Here is a 20,069-nt window from a genome sequence, read left to right on the forward strand (position 1 = left end):
ATACCCGTAGTTTTTTATAGAGCGTCAAATTTCCTAGAAGAATCTGTTAATACAGATAGTTTATTAGATGTACGTTTAGATGGTTTATACGCCAGACGTTTATGAGAAAAAAAAATTCACAAATTTTCTTAAATTTTTTTACCTGTTATTTAAATGGAAAATGGAAAAAAATTAATATTAAGAGCTCGTATTTGGCTGAGATATTCCATTTAAGATGCTCTACCGAAATTTTGATGCGTATTTGAGAGAAATTTTTTAATTTTTTTTCGGAACATCTCAATACCCCCCCCCCCCCCCTTTTCGAAGAAACTTGTCGTGCCCTCTTTTTCATGGCGGAAACAACAAAGTATTATATTTCTTATATTTTTTATGCTTGTGTCCGAATAAAGTAAGCATAACTAAAGTTATTGATAGTATTTTTTTTAATAAACTTTAGATATTAAAAAAAAGAAATCGAATTTTTCACCTAAACATTGCTTTTTTGAGTCATATATGATGATATCGATAAAATAAATAACTAGAGCCAATTCCGAAAAACTACGCTAACTCCTAAGGTCGTTGACATCGAATCTTTCTAAGACGACTCAAATATCAAGAGCAACAAAACCAGTGTTGACCAGTATTGTCGATTCACCAAAAAAATTAAAAATCATTTCCTCCTGAATGAATAGCTACAAGTGTATAAAGTAAAATGTTCTCGGGTTTTTTGTTGCAGGATTAATGGAAATACTCAAATCATGCACAGCATCAACTGGGGATCTTCGCGCGTCGAGGGGTTGGGAGAAAAAGATTTTTAATTTTTTTGTGCATAGATAAGAGATAAGTAAAGCCACATGCTGAATTTCGCATTGATCCGGCGTATAGTTTCTTCACCAGATAATTGGAAAAAGCTATAGGTTTATCGACAAAAAGGAAATCCCCCCTCAAGTGACGATATAAGTGTCGATCGATTTCCGCAATAACCAGCTTCGAACGCAACACACGCCTATCGTAATTAACGCCTCTACACGAATAACCGAGCAAATCTATTTCTGTACATCTCATCCTTACGGACGGACGGTTGAGTCTTATGTATTCATTTTTTATGTACATCATGCATATATATTTATGTTTAGACACGAGTTCGAGGTCAGCGAGTCGTAAAGAATTTTCTACGAACTATAGCCTACGGTAGAAACTTATTTCTGTACATATATAAAGACACACGGTATATACTTATATGGGGCAGGAACTTTTCTCAAGACTCTACCTGAGTCTCTGCTGATTTTTCATACACTTATAAACAAAATATTCGGAACATATGCCAGCGTATTTTCGCTCAGTGGCACACGCAAAATAAAAAAAATAACGTGCGAGCTGCGTCTCTTATAATAGATATTTGTGTATAGACCTGAAAAAATTACTGCATGTATACCTTTGTATAAGCAGTGTATGTATATTTATCTTATTTAACCGCCACGTGTGAACGAGTCGAGTTCGCGAATCGAGTTGGATTATCGCAGATTTGAAACCTTATGCGGTACATACATAGGTAAATACATATGTGTGTATATATAGGTATGTAAATACACGTTACACGTAACTTGGCATACGAAAATCGCGTATTAAGAGGCTTACACGGGGAATATCAGACCATCGCATCACAGATTCTGCTGAAACTTCCGCGGGGGTATTTCTTTGGCCCAAAATATGAAACTTTTGATGCGTTCTATACATGGGCCTTTCTTTACTCGATTTAAAGTTCATTACGCTTTCAAACATTTACAATTTATACTTGACAATGGCTCTGAAACAATAATGTTTTCTTTTACACTTAAATCTATGAAAATTAATACTTCATTCGATAAGGCATTTCACTAATTTACATGCTAATATGATCAATTTCAACCGAAATGAATGAAACTATCTATCAGCGACTCTATATTTCAGGGCAAAAAAAACACCCCTGAAAGTTTCAGCAGGCGCGATCCGGAGGTCTGAGACTCTCGTTGTTTGCGCGAACAACTTTTACGAACAGTATTATACGTGAGACAGTAAACATCTAAGCTGTCGTGAATGACTTTCGGCAACAGCATTCTCGTGTATTCTCTTTTTTATTTTTATTCATTCTGTGATACTAAAAACGAGCCTATCACAATTTCAATTTTATAACACAATTCCCCAGATTAGTATAAAATTATTCCAGAATGTTAAAAGTACGACATCGTTTATGCTTCGTTTAAAACCTTTTTAACTGTACTACCTTTTTCAGCCCAGCACAAATTGGTATGATAAACTGCTGTATTATATGTATATTCGTGTGAATGCCGTGTGTGCGTGAAACTGTCGGTGCTAATTTGACAAAAAAAAAAAAATAAACCCGGCCCTCAATTAAAATCATTTTTCAAGTCATTGACGCGTACCTAATTATCCACGTGTTCGTAAAAGCGATTCGTTATTACGTAAATAATATATATACGAGGAATTCTACGTTAAACCAACGGGTCATCGATCTGACACCCTGGGATTCTGATGTCCAATGAATTTTTTCGTTTATTTCGGTAAAAAATCGTACCTCCAACTTTTCGATACTTTTCCGCCAGTTTGTAAAATAGTGCCGACCCGAAATATGCTTGACATGAAGGTGTAAAATCAGGGACGCGAAGAGACATCTTTTCCTCATGATTCGAAAATGGTATTGAAATGCTGAATATTTTTTGATTTTTTTATTTATGAGTTATTGTTTGCCACGAAAAAATAATTCTTGTAATAAAAAGTAAAATAAAAAGGAGCTCTGTTCTGGTAAAATTCGGTTTTCTTTTCTTTTTTTTTTCAAGAGTAAAACAACGGAAGTAATGTTTAATTCGAAAAAACTGATTTTTGTGTGTGTGTGTGTGTGTGTGTCGAAGGGGTGGGTCAGGTTATATGTATATGGTAGGGTTCTTGGATTTTTGACACGGTAGTGGCGGCGGAGGCCAGAAGATATCGTCGTGATATACACAGATATTATATAGCACATAGGGCAAAAGAGGGAAGAAAGGATGCGGTGAAGAAATGAGGGTAGGCGGTAAAGAGCTAGATGTTTGTAGGTATGACGGTATATTAGACTGTATGAAAAAAACGGATTATTTTTTTCAACATTCAAGGCAAAAATATTGTGTCAAATTACGAAAAAAAGATGCTGTCGAAGTTTCAGCTCTTAATTAATATTTATATTTAGAGATGCTTCATCGCGATTTTCTATTTCACGTTTAAATAACATGGGAAACATTTGTTTTAAGCTTTCGAATTTTAGAATTTGTCAACGCATTACCGTACTGATTAGATTTTCATTGACCTTTGACCTTAAATAACTTTCGAAATAGTAGATTTATCATAAAATGATAAGAGACCTTTTTTGTAGCGCGTTCATACATTCTGGTCTTATCAGTACGCTAATGCGTTGACCAGTTATAAAATTCCAAATATTAAAAGACAAAATTTTCCCATATCATTTAAATGGGAAGTAAAAAATCGCGACGAGGCACCTCTAAATATTAATATTAAGGGCTGAAAATACGACAACATCTTTTTTTCGTCATTTGGAACAATATTTTCGACTTGAATTTTGAAAAAAAATAGTCGATCTTTTTCATACAGTCTAGAATATATATATAAATATTTAGCATATATATATATATATATATACACACACACACATTTAGTTTACATACAGACTCTTTTATCGCAGACTAACACGTACATACACGTATGCTTGTAATGACATTACATAAATTACGTAATATATAACTATACATATACACCGACAGTTTCTCTGCGATAAAAGTCTATATATAAAATAAACGTGAAAGAGAGGGGGGAGAAAGAGGTGAGAAAAATGTAAAAAGGAGAATCGTCAATATGGTCAAGTGTAATGTGATCTAGATATAGGTATATATATAATGTACACATACATACAGTATGTGTCTGGCGTAATTACATATGACAGGGAGAATGGATATACCTCCTGTAGGTTAGACACACCAACCTGGGCAACAAGTCTGCGAGGTCGCATGATGTGATACTTGCACGCAATATACACAAATCTAATTTTTGATTACCAAAGTGGCGAAGCGCCGGTGAATACATTATACGCGTATGTACTTTACATATACATGCATACCTATATATACGTATGTATATAAATATCACGGGGTATACTCTTGATACATTATATACTTGTCTCAAACATGGATCAATTTTCCATTTACGATGTGAATTGCATCGTGGCAAAAGGATAATTGGCGTATTATGGCCTGGACTCGTTATCTGTTCGACCTTTGTACATTTAGCTTTGGCAATTCGCGTCTTAGTTTGGTATATTCAGTTTAAAATTGGCGGCAAGCTGTTTTTAAAACATGAGATAAAACAATCGATAAAAATAAATTAACAAATGATTAAAACAATTGAGAACAATAGTAATTTTCTAAATGGGTAAATATTTGAATAAGATCACAGTTAAGTCGCGTATATCATTAGTGAATTCATTGCAACGGGCAAGTTTCAAACGCTAGCGAACCAAAACCAATATGGCCGCCGCTGACGCGTACGCTTGAAGTTTGATTTCATCTCTACGATTATTTGCATGATTCAAAAATCGTCGAGCTTCATTTCACGCCAAAAACGTAAATGGCAAGAATAGTTTAGTAACGACAGTCACCAGCGATCGAGTCTTAAAAAGGTAGAATTTATCATGCAAAAAATTCACCCGTGTATTTGCGTACTTCAAGTCTCAATTTTCTTAAAATATCTATATTCAACGGTATTAACGGACGGTATACCTGCACACACTCGCTTCGCCACATTATAACATTAAAATCTTATTATAAGTCAGTTTAGTTTAGTAATAACAATAACTAACCAGACACACGCATAGGTTTACACACAATGTGGGTGGCCTGCTGCAGAATATCAGCTGTGTAAACAATAAGTCGCGCATACAGTGTTGATACACATATATATCAGAAAAATTCCCGAAAATGTATATATATATATATGAAATGTTTAGATATATGTATATTTTAAGCTTATTAACATTATATATATATATATATATAATGTTTAGATTTTAAGTCCGATTTCCGTGACGCAGGCTTGATAACAAAACGGTCTCAGGTGAAAAGTCCGTTCCCGCATTTAGTAAAAATTTCAATACACCACAGTATAACACTGCAGCAGAATCCTAGTATGAATTTTTCGAATAACGAACTAACCGACGTATAAATTTTACCATTCGTACCGAAACGTTGAATAATAATTGAAAAAGTACTTCGTACAACACTTATGCATACAATATTGTATTACACCCGTAAAGAGAGAAAATTTGAAGTCGTAATTCAAAGGGGGCAAATGAACGGAACGACCTTTCATACTACGATACCAACGAATTGTACAATCTGACAAAATTCTACAGGTAGATTGACCCAGGCAGGGGTGGGGGACCCGGGCTGATCGTTAAGCGGCGAACACGACGGCATGGAGGTGCCAAGGTTCCCCCGACCAGCACCGAATCTCGCAAGTAAAGTGACCGAGGAGCTCGACGTGACATCGGTGCTAGCGGCAGTGTCTCCCGAGACTCCGGCGTCGCGACGCCGACATGCAATCGTCCGCGGAGGAGTGCGTCTCCCACGTGGTGGTGCAGGTGAAGTTGCAGGTGGAGAAGCAGCGGAACGCAGAGGTGGCGGAAAACGCGGAGGCGCTTACTTCCGGGGATCTAGGTGTTTCGTCAAAAATCTGGTCCATCCGCGCGACAAGCGCTCGTCACGTTTCCCATCCAGGCAACGGGTCACAGAATTTCGCCTAAAGATGACGGAGCGTTGCGATGAAAATCACGACTCCGACGACGACGTCGTTTGTGCCGTCGGTATGCCTTGTAAAATATACTTGACACGTTATTCTGTACATCTGTATATTGTACGACGTTGCGTTGAACGGTATTAACACGCATTATTATTATTATACGTCTACGTAATATCTGCAGGCTAGAAAATCCGTTAAGCAAACACTGTGGTGTACATACTATACTACACTGTATAATAACACACGCGCGTGATCATTCCATTATTTAAAAAACTATTATACGGTACGTGCATCAAACACAGTTCTAAAAAAATTAAAAAAAAAAAAAAATAAAAAAAAAAACAAAGTGCGATTCACCTCGGGTGAGAATTATTAAAGTTTTTACCCGTGAATTATAATAATATAGCAAACAGCTCCGATTCAAAAAGTTGCGTACATACCAATGTATATGTATGTACGTCTATATGAAACAAGGAAAAAGTAATAATAATAATAACAACAACAACAACAATAACAACAACAACACAGACGATAAAAACATTGATTTTATCGATTCCAATGCGCATATTATATGTATGTACGTTATACATGGTACGTGTGCCTAAGAAAGAGATCGTAAGCGATGGATCGCGAAATGTGAACTGTACGCAAGCGAGCTTTCATAATACACCCTGTCGTACTGCTGCATAAACATAACGTACATCCTCCAATGAATTATCGAGAAATTCAATGTTCGCATACATAGTTCAATTCTAGATTCTCATACATATATCCATGTAAGTATAACCAATCGATTTCGGTACATATTATAGGCACGCGCTGTGTTATCAACGTGTCACGCAAAAATATATGATCGCGTGCAAGGGTCGCATTTTATACGTCATTTATACTTATACAGTACACACATATACTCGTGTAACGTACGTACATAAGTTATTGGACATGGATGAGTACAAAAATGACCTTTGCCCCGAATTAGATCGCAGACACCGACATCGGTCAAATATTATCCTACAATGTATATACCGGACAATTATAACTTATCCATCCGTGACCCTACCGTCTATATATAGTTATATGCTTATGTATAGTATAATATCAGTGTATTTTCTTTTGTTTCTTTCGTTATAATGTTATGCGCGCATGGTTTCAATAATTATAATAATTGTTGCCAAAATTTTTTCGCGGTTTCGCTAAATAAACTGATTAATTAATAATAGTAATAATAATATTCGCTGTGATTGCTGTCCGATTAACATCGATGTGATATTATTGGGTGAAGGTCGGGGCTTGTTGTGGGTGACCTCCGCGGTTACACGTCTGACGCACGTGGTCCTGTCTGTGCAGTTTTTAAGAAAATCTATACGTATATCAATGTTGTAAGCATATGCGTGTATCCGGTTTTACAGTTTCCGGAGTTTCGTTCGTTCCGGTGAAATTTAATAACACCTACAATGTATTTACATTATACACAAAAGCTACGTGCATATACGCATATTATAATATGCAAGTACAATTACTTGGCAGTTATATTATTACATGCTTGTCGACAAGGCTTTTTTCTCCAACGCCGCTTTCATTAACATTATCAATTCCCGTATTGTATGTATTATTAGCGGTGTAGCGTTACATGAAAGAGGTGTAATTATTGCGAATAAAGGAGACGTATTTAGGATATATTATACCTATGCATACACACACACACACACACACACACACACACACACACACACACATATATATATATATGTGTATATAGATTCATATATAATTCGCATACTATAAACGTCGAGACAAAGAGAACAACACCGCGATATTATATACATAATGCGTGTGTGTGTGAAAAATTTTCAATCGTCCCACATCCTGTATTTTATCATACACATCCGCATGGCTTCTTGCGAGTGATACAAATACAAATAATATCCATTAGTGCAGATAGTTTTCCGATTTGATCGAACGTATGTATAATAATAAAGATCGACACCCTCAAATAAATTACATCCGGTGTCTCGCTGTGCGATGATAACGAATTCCGCTGCAAGTCAATTTATCTACCTACCACTGTTGCGAAAACTCCTTGTATTAATTAAGAACGAAAGCTCTGCTCCCGGCGTGGCATTAACCGGCCTGAAAATCAATAACGATATTAATGTATCATCGCAGAAATTCTCCCACTGACGTACGGTACGTACGTGCACATGTGTATACGTACAATATTTGCGTGGATAATGCGTTATAAGCGTATAGGTATAATATAGAGACACGATTGTCGGAACCGCGGCGCTTTTGAACGCTGTACAGTTATTAAACATACATACATTACAATGCGTATGTAGACGTTATATACCGGGAATAACGTTAAAATAGACTACCGAGGCTCGTGCGAATTGCGATGATTCCGAATGAATCACTATTAAAGAAGTTCAGGTTGCGTGTGAATGTTTTCCCGGAATCAATTCCGATCACTCGCTTCACGGTTCCCGCGAGTTTCCGGAAGTTTTTCACGTTCCCGGTGAAACGTACAGTAAAAATGTTAATCCGCGAAAAGTGAGTAAGAATCATACTCTGTGTAACGTTTCTAGTGTGCAGGAGGCGCGTTTTCGACTCATTTTTTTATAAGAACTGGGAATAGACTCTGACTTCTTATACGTGTAGTAGTGCGTATTAGCTGCGGATGCTGCGGACTTCATAGAGAGCGATCGACTCGAATTTTCTCGCAGTAGCGACAACCGTCTCGATTCGCAAACCGTGTCGCGATTCGCGCCTTCTCCTAACGTCAGACACGTTATACGGAGCACAAGAGCCTGTAGCCAGCCACCGGTGTAATTGCGTCCATTACTGTGTTACGGTATAAGCGATACTCAGCGGTGGCATTGTACCCTGGCACAAACGCGCACAGACTCGGTGTACTTTTACACTGGTATAATTTAACGTGTAATCGTGTGAGGTAGGAGAACGTCTGCGTGTGTGACGCGTATTTATTATTTCCGTCAATTGTAGGTAAAAGAAGAGAACGGTTAGTTGTTTTCGTTCGGATCATCCAGTTTAAATGTGTGTAATGCTCTGTTTCCTGCACTTAAACGCGCGGCGTTTTGCCGTAAGACTTTTAGAGAATTCTAAATTTCTGTACACCGCGATAATTTATACACCTGATGATTTTAACACCGGCGTAATCGTGATACGATTTATTCTGTTCAAGGCCCACACCGACCTCCAATGGGTGTAAGTAATTCACCGAAGATAGATCGCAGCGTGCAGAACGGCGATGCGGAAGCCCGTCATCAAGAGCATCAGGAATTGCCACTAGCTGCGTTGAGATCGACGGGGGTTCAAACATGCCCGACAATTCCGTACCGCCTGCGGATGTTTCCTTCCCTTCAAGACCCGCCTGTACTCGTACGGGATTCGTCCGAGAATCCAAAAAAATCATCGAAAATATGCAAGCATTTGAGACTTCTCGGGCGGCTGACCCTCTGCCAATTCGGTAAGAAACAAGATCCGTTTATCGAGTCATATCGCGTTTGTTAAGTCACACAAACGAGAGAAATAAGAATACGATAGCTATTGCGGAATTTATACAGTACAAATTTTTTATACAACTATACACAGACCGTTAGTATTTGGAGTTGATTGATTATGCTTGGATAATTTATTCAAATGAAATCGATTTGTTTATTCTTATTTTTTTTTTTCATTGGTAACAGCTGTATCTCGACAGTTGATAACCCTTGAACTTATCTCACGCAATTTATCTATATTATATACGCGTATATAAACGAACTATAAAAACTTTTATATAGATTCCCTAATCATGGTAGAATGTTCAAGAAGTTTATAACTCGACTGTACTGACCCTGTTTGATATCAATTTCGATATATGCCATCCAGTAATAACGAAACTGAATTGGGAAAATGGGATTTAGAATAATCTATAATACAGTACCGTTTCAATTCCAATGTGGCAAAGATTCGAACCAGTTTATATTCTTTGAAGTTGCAAATGTTTGACTTTATCCAATTCAAATTGATATGGATAGAAATCGTCGTGTGTTAGATTCCGGGTCACACAATGTATAATTTAAACGATTAACGACTATTCATTGGAATAACAACTGTTTCAAAGCAACGTTGTACGCGAATTCGTAATTCCGGCAAATTAAAATTCAACGATACAGCGTTCCCAATCGGTTTCAATTTACTGGAAGATATTTAACGACTTTAAAATCAATCTACACACATATCGCGTTACATTAACATATTTGAGAACGCCAAAATTCTGTGCAAAAAAAGTGAAAATAAATTAAAAATGGTCGAATAGTCGAATAGTAGCAAAAAAAGGAAATAGGGTCATTACCATATTTACTTTTCAACCCGAAAACAACATTCGGCGCTTGCCTATATAATAACGAACGTGAACTCGTCTTTCAGGTTTAGCATGGCTTTTAAGCCTTTGGGCGATCGCAGGAGCGGCCGCATTTTACAGCACCGAGGGTCCTCGTGAACGGGAACAAGTTGCTGACTTGGCGACAAAGCAAAGGGACCTGGCGATCAGTTTAGCCACCGAACTGCGTCAAGTTAAAGCCGAGGAACCGATTTGGGTTAACACCATTCAACGCTACTTTCTCAAACACGAGAACCTTATCCTGGCCGCCGTGAACTCCGGATATGGGGAAAGCGGCGGCGGTGGCGGCCAGGTCTGGACGTTTCCCGGGTGTTTCCTCTTCGCCGTTTCCCTGCTGACCACCTTGGGTGAGTTTCGTTATTTTCCGAGTTTCCCTTTCTGCCGTTTCCGCCGAGCGATAAGTCTCGATTTGACAGAGGGAACTGAAATCACCGCGCAACGATGCGATTAGGTGTTGGACTTTTTTTAAAGGAAATAACAATCGATATAACATATTTTACAATTAATTTAGAATAATTAAACAAGTCTACAACGTTGATTAGTTACTGGAAGAAAATTGATGATTTCAAAATTCGTTTCAGTATAGAACAAGGGAAGTCCTGAAATTCTATGTTATATGTGTCATGCATTACACGATGAGTCGAATCGAGATTTTAATTAGTTCGGAGGTGGTTATTTCGGGTATATATACAAGGCGTTCCGTGTAACATATCACAACGTTGAACCGTTGTATATTATAGAAGACCTTAGCGTGCCAACTAACGAACCGCTGCACCTTGATTCTTTCGATCTCGCAATCAGTCAGTGTATTATAAATAGAAACGGGAAATTTCGAGGACTCACCTCGCGTGCTTTAAGCTCGAGGAGGGAGGGATGCGAAACCTTATTGTCACAGTGACTAACCGCAGGGAGCTTCGTGGAATTTGAAAGTGAGCGTAATAATTCCGCCCGGAAATCCGGCGATGCGAGCAATTTTTTTTTCATCTTATTCTAAGCATGAATTGAGTGATTCGAAGGGTTCGAAGCAACAGCGAATACATTCACCTTCGTTAACGTGTTAATTATTTCCATCGAATTTTCGCAGGCTTCGGCGCTCCGGTACCACGAACAACGCCAGGACGAACAGTCGCGGTTTTATTCGCGGCGATTGGAATCCCGGCCCATTTTCTGCTCATTCTTAACACGGGGATTTTCCTGGCCGTACGTCTGCAGAGTTTCGCGGTGCGGCGAAAAGAACAGGGAGGAAATAGCGAAGACAAAGAGGCCGTCGTTCATTTGGAATACACAACTATTCCTCGTTGGGTGAAGATCGTTCCGTTCGCTTGCATAGGTGAATATAATGATGGTGCTTGAAAGACGCGAATGGTCAATCATTGTTCAGCTTAAAAATTATCAAATAATAAAACACTCTCTTCCAGGCGGATACTATCTAATCGGCATATTGTGCTTCGGTGTTGGAAGGCTGCGGCCGATGGCGGCGAGCTTGTTATTTCCCTTGGATTTTACCGCCGCTGGTGGCTTGGCAACCACTTCCGGTCCGGTCAGAATCGCTTATGCAATTTACCTCGAGGGTGCGGTTACAATTGCAGCTGTGGCTGTGGCCATACTCCAAGTATCGGCTACTCAGAGCCTTACAAATATCGGCTTGAAATACGGCCTCCTCACAAACACGTAGCAAATACACAATTTTACGGTGTGCCTAACTTTCGATCAACTTTACTTCACGCTACTAATTGTAAGCGTATATGCATATTTCCTCAGCAGCAGCAGCAGGAGTCCTAATTAACTATAAGAAAAAGAAAAGAAAATAATGAGAAGGTATTTACCTATTCCAAAACTAACGAATCTATAAAAAGTTGATCGCGTTTAGTCTGAGTTTTGTTGCGAAACCTGCAGATCACGTATTTATACTCCGATTCCAAGATAAAGTTTATTATTTTATAAATTCGGATTAGGGAAAGAGAAAGAGAGGGGGAATAGGGATGATGATGAGAATTCTGAGAAAGAAATGTACATGGATTCTTAAACTCCCGGTTCAACTACACTTCTAGAAATTACAAGGTTTCTCGGCACAACTCGGCGGCGCATAGATTTATAAATAAAGGGTGTATGAGAATAAAGAACGAATGAATAGATGAATGAAAGAATTCACGTTACCTATATTATATACATACGTGCATGTGCGGATGTAATATATAAGCGGTAGACATATATATATATAATTTTTTTTTCTCTATAAGTGTGTACAAGCGAGAAGATCCAGCCAAAAGTTGATCATTCCCTTTGATTAAGAGAGTTTGAAAACTATCTGTAGAAATTTACTTCGTCCAAAAGTTACCGAAGTTCAACAATTTACTATTATAATATCGTATTAAAGAAATGATGCATATCAGTTAAATTGATTTAGCGCGAGTTAGAGTTATTATAATAATATGCATAACTGTGCAATACTGATGATAACTGATAATGCTAATGAAGAAAGAAACAGAACAGAAACAAGAAGCCAATCCTCGGAAGAAATATTTCTATTTCATATCGCAAGGACTTTTTTGTTATTTGTTTTCCTTTTAAGTTTCATTACCGCACATAAATTTTTCTACGCCATATAACATGTGTATGGTAGGTGGACCTAGATGTATAATAGATTAGTCGATGTTGTATCAATGATCGCTACTCCTCTCTTCCCCACACAAGTGTGATACATAGATATTTTATATTATAACATAATAAACTTACCTGAGTGCTTTTTATATAACTATTATTAAATATAATTGATATGCATACGTACGTGTATATTTCCGTACATATATTCTACCGTGAATGTTGATAGTATGCGAAACAGACGATAAAAAAACATAGAGAAAAAGAAATACCTATTGTACAATTATTATACGTTAATTACGTACTTTACATGCAAGAAATGAATAATAAAATTATTTATCACCGTTGACTGGCTGTTGTTTTTCATTTATTTATTTCTTCTCGTCGCGTACAGTAATGTTTATTAAAGGCTTGGGAATCCAGCTAACTTGTTTTCGGTATGAAACAAAATGAGAACTCAATTCTATACGAATTATGTAACAGTAACTCCCAATCTCTCACATCGGCTGCATTGCCAGTAATTGTCACATAATTCGTACAGAATCGAGCTCATATTTTGTTTCAGGTCGAAAGCAAGTTAGCTGAAAGTTCATGGTATTAATGAACATTACTGTACCTCTAAATTGAAAATGTTGGGAAGGGTACAAAAATTAACTCAACCCAAGATAAACAATTCGCAATTTGTGAGGTAACTTCATGAATTTATTATGTATCATTATCATTCGACTAGCGATGGATACGTCAATAAACTACCGCTATTTCGTTTCTTTTATTCTTTTCAATTACTATACAATACGGTTTTTCTTTACACCGCAGTTATGAGATACTTCGAATTATTAATTGTTTCTTCGACAAGAATAAGCTGTATGATTAATTTAAAGATCTCGAGAATTCATTAATTATTTTTCCCTGTTATGCGCGTTTGTCTGTGTATACGTGATCTATTACATGTTGATATACACGTGTATAAAATTCAAAGCATTCGTAAACCGGAAGAATGCGTAGTATGATAAAAGGCAATGTTTTCAAATACCATTATTTCAAACTAATTGTGAGGGAAAAAAAATATTATAACAACGAAACTGTAATCAAGCAATTGTGGTTGACAAAAGTTCCTTTTTTTTGTCTTTGCCACTATTGTCACTGTGATTCGGTTGTTTGATCGTCATGCTTTCAACACCAACGATAAATAAATCTTCACAAAATATTTCCCAGTTACAGAAGAAGAAGAAGCGATATCGTTATCAGAATATATACAAAGAAATGTAACAAATTTATTTTCTAACAACTACATTACCAGAACTTCAGAGAGAATACAATCCGCGGTGTTGTTTCTTTTCTTCTGTTTTCTTTTCTCTCTAGTTCTGCTTTTTCTAACAAACATTTTACGTTAGCTCACGGCAGTTTGTGTCTTCTCGCTTGCACGTCGCTGTTGCAGTCCTCCTTGTCTTTGTCATTTGGAACGTTGTCCTCCTCGTATTTGGAATTAGTTTTGGTTTCTGCCTCTTCTGTTCGACTCGACCCCGTAACTTGAGGCTTATCTCCAGGTCCATCCGCTGCAGATGAAACTATTTTATCGTTGACCGGTCGATCACCTAATGCCATGCGGATGCTCTCCATTAAATCTAGGGGACCGGTGGTGCACTGCTTCGAACCTTCAACAATAATTGGTCATTTAATTTTAGAAATGAAACCGCAAAAGAGTTCGAAACCGTTCGTTTCTCGGTGATAAGAATAACCGGAAAGAAAAAGTATTCCACTTTACTTACCCTATGCCTATGATCTTTAACCGAATATAGCCTTCTTAATTTTGCCAAGAATCCCGTCACTTTCTTGATTTTGATACTGTTCTTTCGCTTGAGTTTTCGCCTCGGAACCTGCCATGCTCTCGCGCGAATTTCCTAAAAGAATATCAAGCGTACTTTATACCTTTGAGGATTATCATTTTTTTTCTTCTCTAATTTTACCGATTGATCCAAAAAAATTTTTTTTTTTCATAACACAATCGATAAAGTACCAAAACAAGATACGATGCTGTTATAGTTAATATTTTGGTACAGCTTAATTAATTATGAATTATATTTTTGTTTTTTTATTCACTCATTTTTATCAAGCAACTGGTGTGTATATAAGAAAATATCAATGAAACATTTTAACTTAGTAAACCAAAACCAATGAAATGATCAAGCGACGATTTTAACGACTATTTATTTTTTATTTCTCTTCTCTTTTCAATGCAGACAGGTACACGAGGAAAAACTCAAGCGAGACTTAATTACAGTGTATAGTCCAATAAAACATATATATTTATATACGGCAACTACAATCGCATTGACAAATAGTAATGAGACATTGAGATTGCGTTCTGGTACTCTGAATTTGCTTTGTCATTGTGAATCTCCGTATACATTACACAATCTCAATCCAATGTCTGTTCAAGCTCGAGAATCATTTCACCGAATTCTATAGAGGAACCCAATTTTTGATCGTTAAGAAATTCAAGACTTGTTACAACACAATCATTCCAAGCATTGTAATTTTTTTCGATGGGCTCAAGTTAGAGACCAGATCAGTCTTGATGTATTCCGTCTTTTTGGGAACTAATCGATATATAATCATGCATTATGGTTTGAAAAATAAACATTGTAGTCAGTTCGTAAAATCATGAGCCGGATTAGGTACTGTCTTGTTTTTTCTTACCATCCTTTTTGAACGTGATTCCGTGTATGGTGCCAGGTGTACCAGCTTCCAACTCTGCATAAGCCTGAAGCAGTGCCTTTTGTTTCTGATTCAGATTCGACGGAACGGATATTTTTATTTCAATATAGTGATCGCCGTATCCCATACTGTTAACTTTCTTTAAACCTTTCCCGGTTAGGCGTATTCTTGTGTGCGAAGAAGTACCGGGGCGTATTTGTATCGTCTGATCCTCATATACACCTTCAACTCTTATTGTACCACCAAGAACTGCCTGAGCCAATGATATTTCGGCACTTGTATGGACGTCTGGACCCTCGCGACGGAAATACTTTGACTTCTCGACCCGGAATGTTATAAATACTTCTTTGTTGCCCACTGCCATTCTCACTGTTTGACCATCTTCAACGCCAGCTGGAACGGGGACTGTCACTTTTTTACGTTGCACCTGAAAAAGTTTCATCAGCGAGGAATGTCAGCATCATCCTCTATTCTCATTGTTCAAAGTTGCAGAGAAAAATTGAACTTACCGTTTGACCTTTCCCTTCGCATTCACCGCATGGATACTTGATATACATTCTGGATCCCTGGCAGAAGCGACAAGTTGATCTCATCACGAATGGACCAGTACTTATTGTCTCCATACCAGTTCCATTGCAGTGTTGACAGCGTACCGCCTTTGTACCTAGCTCGCAACGACTTCCGGAACATTTGGGACATGTGTCCACAACGTTTATGTTTACATCTTTGTTAACACCACGAGCGGCTTGGGAAAATGTCAAGTTCATGATGACCTAGGAAACGTATAAACAAAGCATAGGTATAAGTTTTGTCAGTTAAATATTGAAAGGTTACACATGAGGAACGTGAGTAGAGTGAATACAGTAGAATGCAAATTAAATTACTTCATTTGCAAAAAAAATACCAATTTGTAACAAGTGATTTTCTACCTCTTGCGATGCTCCAAAACCGAAGTTACTCTCAGCAAAGTCCTCATACTCGGTGAATCCTCCGGTCTGAAACCCAGCCTCGCCAAATATTTTTCTGAATAATTCTTCGGGATTGACGGTCGATCTGAATTGCCAGTTTTGGCCAAAGTCCTGAGCTCCTTGGCGCTGTCCACCACCACCCATGCCCATCTGTTCGGAAGTGGCACCCCAGGTATCGAACTCCTTTCTTTTACCCTCATCACTGAGCACTTCATAGGCTTCGGATACCTCCTGAAATTTTTTTCCAGCATTGGGATCCCCCTTGTTTGTATCGGGATGATACTTTTTGGCAAGCTCATAGTACGCCTTTTTGATATCCTTCTGAGAGGCGTTTTTCGGCACACCTAGTATCTCGTAGTAATTACGCCTCGCCAAAAGCTTGTAGGTGGTGTGAATACCGCGGCGCGGAAGAGGCGCCGATTTCGCTTGTATATCTGCAAAAGGAACGTTTGATTAAAAATGAGATGGTCACAAGTGCGTGGAAATTATTTAAGGTTATGAACGACGGTCGTCTAAAAGAGGGTGAAACAGGTCGTGAGATCGGCAGACGAAGGTGAAACCCTTTCGCTCGGTTAAACAACTTTGCGGCAAGCAGTCAGGCGAATTTAGAACGAGACGATGTCGCGACATGAAGGGGGCATGATGTAATCTAGAAATGTCTACGGTATGCGGTGCGTTACGTTTTTCGTATTTCCGATGACTCCACAACTCGACACCAAGCGCCGAGCCCGAGAAAAGACGCCGACAGGTGTTGCATTGTTGTAGGGTGACCGATGCTAGATTATTCAACTTATTACAACCGATTAAAGAGATACTTTTTGGCCGAAGAATTACCGCAAGACCTTTAGTCGTGGCCATCTTTGATATGAAGGGACATGCGGGCGACTGTCACGTGACCACTCAAATACAAGAATACTACCCTTGGACCGATCGAATGTTCCACAAATTCTTCATTCAACGTCTACAAATTGCAACACCCGATAGCCGTGATATTTCTTCTCCCATTTAGGCGGAATTTATTGTGTATTCACTGTTATTACGTACTTTTGCACCAATGGCACGTGTTTTTGGTTGATTAAAATCAATAAAGTTGGCGATCTTTAGACTGATTTTCGTCGAGCTATATATCGATATCTCGATCTCTCGCAATCGGGTGTAATAATTCAGCCAATTTCGGGTCACACACAATTGTGTCGCTTCTATTTCCTTTGAGGTTATTCCCATACATAGGACATTAATTTCTTCAATTCTAGTTGGCATAATAAAGGGCCTCCTTAACCATGGCGTGAGTATATTTTATGTCGTTGTCATAAAATCGTACGACTCTTATTGCTAAATTTCGTTTGATTCGACTTTCACAATTCTAATAATTGACAATGCTGGTCACACGCGCTGACAAACATCTGTTTCAGGAAATGAAATGACAGATCATAATGAAAGATTGAATTGAATGTAATTTGAAATTACGAATGATTTCAGATCAAAAGTAACGTTCAAGATTACTCTCACGTCTGATCCCAAGCTACCTTTCAAAGTGTGAGTATAAAATGTAATTTGTAAACAAAGGAGAGACTGGAGAATTATATCTATATTCATTACAGACACCCTATTCAGACTGTTAATTTTGAGAAAAAAAATCTGTTTTTATTTCGTTTTGTTGAACAGATGATGCGGAGGCATTTACTCTCCAAAGAGCGACGGAATTTGGCCTATGAATACAGAAATAAAGTTTTTCCTCCTAACGATGAGCTGCCAAAATAACGTGTCAGAGACTCAGTTTATACAGATATTGAAAGCGATCGATAGGTACTTGACCATAATAGAAAGCCGGAGTCTTGCGGCGCAGGCTAATATCGAAAGCGTGTCACAAATATTTAGCTATGCACTGTTCGTAGAGGCCACGATAGTCGAAGCAGAGAAAGAAAACAAGTTAGACATATTTGAGAACCATTTGAGGAACTGGTGGAAGAGCGAAAATCGCAATTACTTTTACCCGTGTTCAATTCTAAAAAAAGCCTGTGACAAACTCCTTGAAGTTTACATGAAAAGCACTGTTGTTTCAACGGCTGTAGTCGATCAGTTGATAAATCTGTACATACAGTCATGCGGAAAGCCCAGACTCGCTCAATTTATTGAACAATTATTAATCCAGTCAGTTTCCAACAATGCTGTGATAGATTTGTTACAGGAATTGGGTATAGATATTTCGAATTTCGACGATGACGCTATGATTCAATCGTGGGAGGATGTAACAGGTCAGGGTAAACAGACAGAGGTCTCAGAATGCATCGAGAGAATGTTGAGAGATGGTTTCATGCCTAAGCTCGTTAGGATTTTTTTGGAACTAACTGAGACAAACAGTGTCAAAAAGATACTCAGGAATTGTTTTGTGTCGAAATTAAACGCGTACGATGTAGAATTCACTCTGAGTTTTTTAGATCTCGAAGAGGAACTATTTTACAAAATCCTCATCGAAGACTTAGGTTTTCGAACCAGCTTCGTAGATGCTATATTTTATTTTGGTAGAAATATGACGCACGATGGCGAATCTTGGGTGTCTAAAAATCTGTTTAAACACAACGACCTTGTGAGTTTTATGAAAATTTTTCTAAGTGGTCCTTCTACAATTCGTCGATACGTCAATAAGACGCTAAACTTTGCTAAAAATGATCCAATGCCCAACGTTTGGCAGGATATACAACCATGACGATTGATCGACCTTACAACAGTAAACTAGGTATCAGCTGGTTGAATACTGTATAGTTATATTACGTGTAAAATGCTGTGTGTTTAACATGTGTACAAATCATTTTTTCAAAGATACTATTAAACTTTTTTTACGTAATACCTTAACTTTCGAACATTCATTTCTCATCTCTTGACAATCATTCCTAATTGCATTAAATCATGTTGCGAGATAAACCCAAATTATTTAAAGCGCACCTTTGATTGACTGTAGAGAAAAACAAAAAATTCCTTGCTTTTTTACAGACTCAGCGTTCCAGACAACACACCGTTTACCGCAGTACTTAAATTTGCTGCTGAAGAATTCAAGGTAGCGCCGGCTACGTCAGCAATCATCACTGACGACGGTGTAGGAATCAATCCGCAACAGACAGCGGGTAAAACTTAGTTCTAAAAAATTTTTTACACTTTTTTTTTTCACTCACACGCGTAGTGATGATTAATGATTTTTTTAGGCAACGTCTTTTTGAAACACGGCTCCGAACTGAGGCTCATACCACGAGACAGAGTGGGCAACCAGTGCAGTTGATTCCGATAATCTACACATTTTTCCGTTTTCTTTTTCTTTTTGAATTTTTGAAGAAAGAAAAAATTAAATGATAATATATTATTGATTTGTAAATATTGAAAGTTGAAATTGATTTTCAATAAAAATGATAATGACAATATCAATGCTTTCCTACATACTGCATTATTGATTTTTTTTATTCAATTTTATTACCCCACACTCTTTGCATCCAGATAGGTATGTAGATACAATATAGCAGGAGACGAAAATACCTTGGGGGGAAAAAGGATGTTGACTTACTTGACAA

At 37.7% G+C, this 20,069-nt stretch overlaps 3 protein-coding genes across 4 annotated transcripts; 2 read left to right on the forward strand and 1 right to left on the reverse strand.

Annotated features, from left to right (window-relative positions):
* Positions 1–5,436: 5,436 nt before the first annotated feature.
* Positions 5,437–13,172, forward strand: LOC124181587. Its single transcript, XM_046568288.1, has 5 exons — positions 5,437–5,881; positions 9,020–9,304; positions 10,249–10,569; positions 11,307–11,552; positions 11,641–13,172. The coding sequence occupies exons 1-5, from the start codon at positions 5,494–5,496 to the stop codon at positions 11,895–11,897; spliced, it is 1,497 nt and encodes a 498-aa protein (XP_046424244.1). The 5' UTR covers positions 5,437–5,493; the 3' UTR covers positions 11,898–13,172.
* LOC124181585 (protein tumorous imaginal discs, mitochondrial-like) lies at positions 12,782–17,572 on the reverse strand. Of its 2 annotated transcripts, XM_046568287.1 has the most exons (6): positions 17,190–17,572; positions 16,471–16,943; positions 16,051–16,314; positions 15,524–15,968; positions 14,593–14,724; positions 14,344–14,477 (listed from the first exon to the last, which is right to left on the reverse strand). In XM_046568287.1, exons 1-5 carry the CDS (start codon positions 17,365–17,367, stop codon positions 14,609–14,611), a joined length of 1,476 nt encoding a protein of 491 aa, XP_046424243.1. In that variant the 5' UTR covers positions 17,368–17,572; the 3' UTR covers positions 14,344–14,477; positions 14,593–14,608. The 2 variants fall into 2 exon arrangements, with proteins under 2 accessions (XP_046424242.1, XP_046424243.1); XM_046568286.1 differs by lacking the exon at positions 14,593–14,724 and having other exon boundaries at positions 12,782–14,478.
* Positions 17,573–17,649: 77 nt separating this feature from the next.
* On the forward strand, positions 17,650–19,922 carry LOC124181589 (ubiquitin-fold modifier 1). Its single transcript, XM_046568290.1, has 4 exons — positions 17,650–17,794; positions 17,989–18,045; positions 19,501–19,631; positions 19,710–19,922. Exons 1-4 carry the CDS (start codon positions 17,790–17,792, stop codon positions 19,781–19,783), a joined length of 267 nt encoding a protein of 88 aa, XP_046424246.1. The 5' UTR covers positions 17,650–17,789; the 3' UTR covers positions 19,784–19,922.
* The last annotated feature ends 147 nt before the right edge of the window (positions 19,923–20,069 follow it).

Source organism: Neodiprion fabricii, chromosome 4 (assembly GCF_021155785.1).
Source record: "Neodiprion fabricii isolate iyNeoFabr1 chromosome 4, iyNeoFabr1.1, whole genome shotgun sequence".
Lineage (NCBI taxonomy): Eukaryota > Metazoa > Arthropoda > Insecta > Hymenoptera > Diprionidae > Neodiprion > Neodiprion fabricii.

What these genes read in the sequence shown, in the direction of transcription:
- LOC124181587 (XM_046568288.1), top strand. Translation starts at nt 5,494, where the DNA reads ATGGAGGTGCCAAGGTTCCCCCGACCAGCACCGAATCTCGCAAGTAAA. An exon ending in GCTGACCCTCTGCCAATTCG is followed by an intron (nt 9,305 to 10,248) that starts GTAAGAAACAAG and finishes CTCGTCTTTCAG; the next exon opens with GTTTAGCATGGCTTTTAAGC. An exon ending in TTCCCTGCTGACCACCTTGG is followed by an intron (nt 10,570 to 11,306) that starts GTGAGTTTCGTT and finishes GAATTTTCGCAG; the next exon opens with GCTTCGGCGCTCCGGTACCA.
- LOC124181585 (XM_046568286.1), bottom strand. Translation starts at nt 17,367, where the DNA reads ATGGCCACGACTAAAGGTCTTGCGGTAATTCTTCGGCCAAAAAGTATC. An exon ending in TCATCGGAAATACGAAAAAC is followed by an intron (nt 16,944 to 17,189) that starts GTAACGCACCGC and finishes TTCCTTTTGCAG; the next exon opens with ATATACAAGCGAAATCGGCG. An exon ending in AATCACGTTCAAAAAGGATG is followed by an intron (nt 14,479 to 15,523) that starts GTAAGAAAAAAC and finishes TTATTGTTGAAG; the next exon opens with GTTCGAAGCAGTGCACCACC.
- LOC124181589 (XM_046568290.1), top strand. An exon ending in CCCAAGCTACCTTTCAAAGT is followed by an intron (nt 18,046 to 19,500) that starts GTGAGTATAAAA and finishes GCTTTTTTACAG; the next exon opens with ACTCAGCGTTCCAGACAACA. An exon ending in CAATCCGCAACAGACAGCGG is followed by an intron (nt 19,632 to 19,709) that starts GTAAAACTTAGT and finishes TGATTTTTTTAG; the next exon opens with GCAACGTCTTTTTGAAACAC.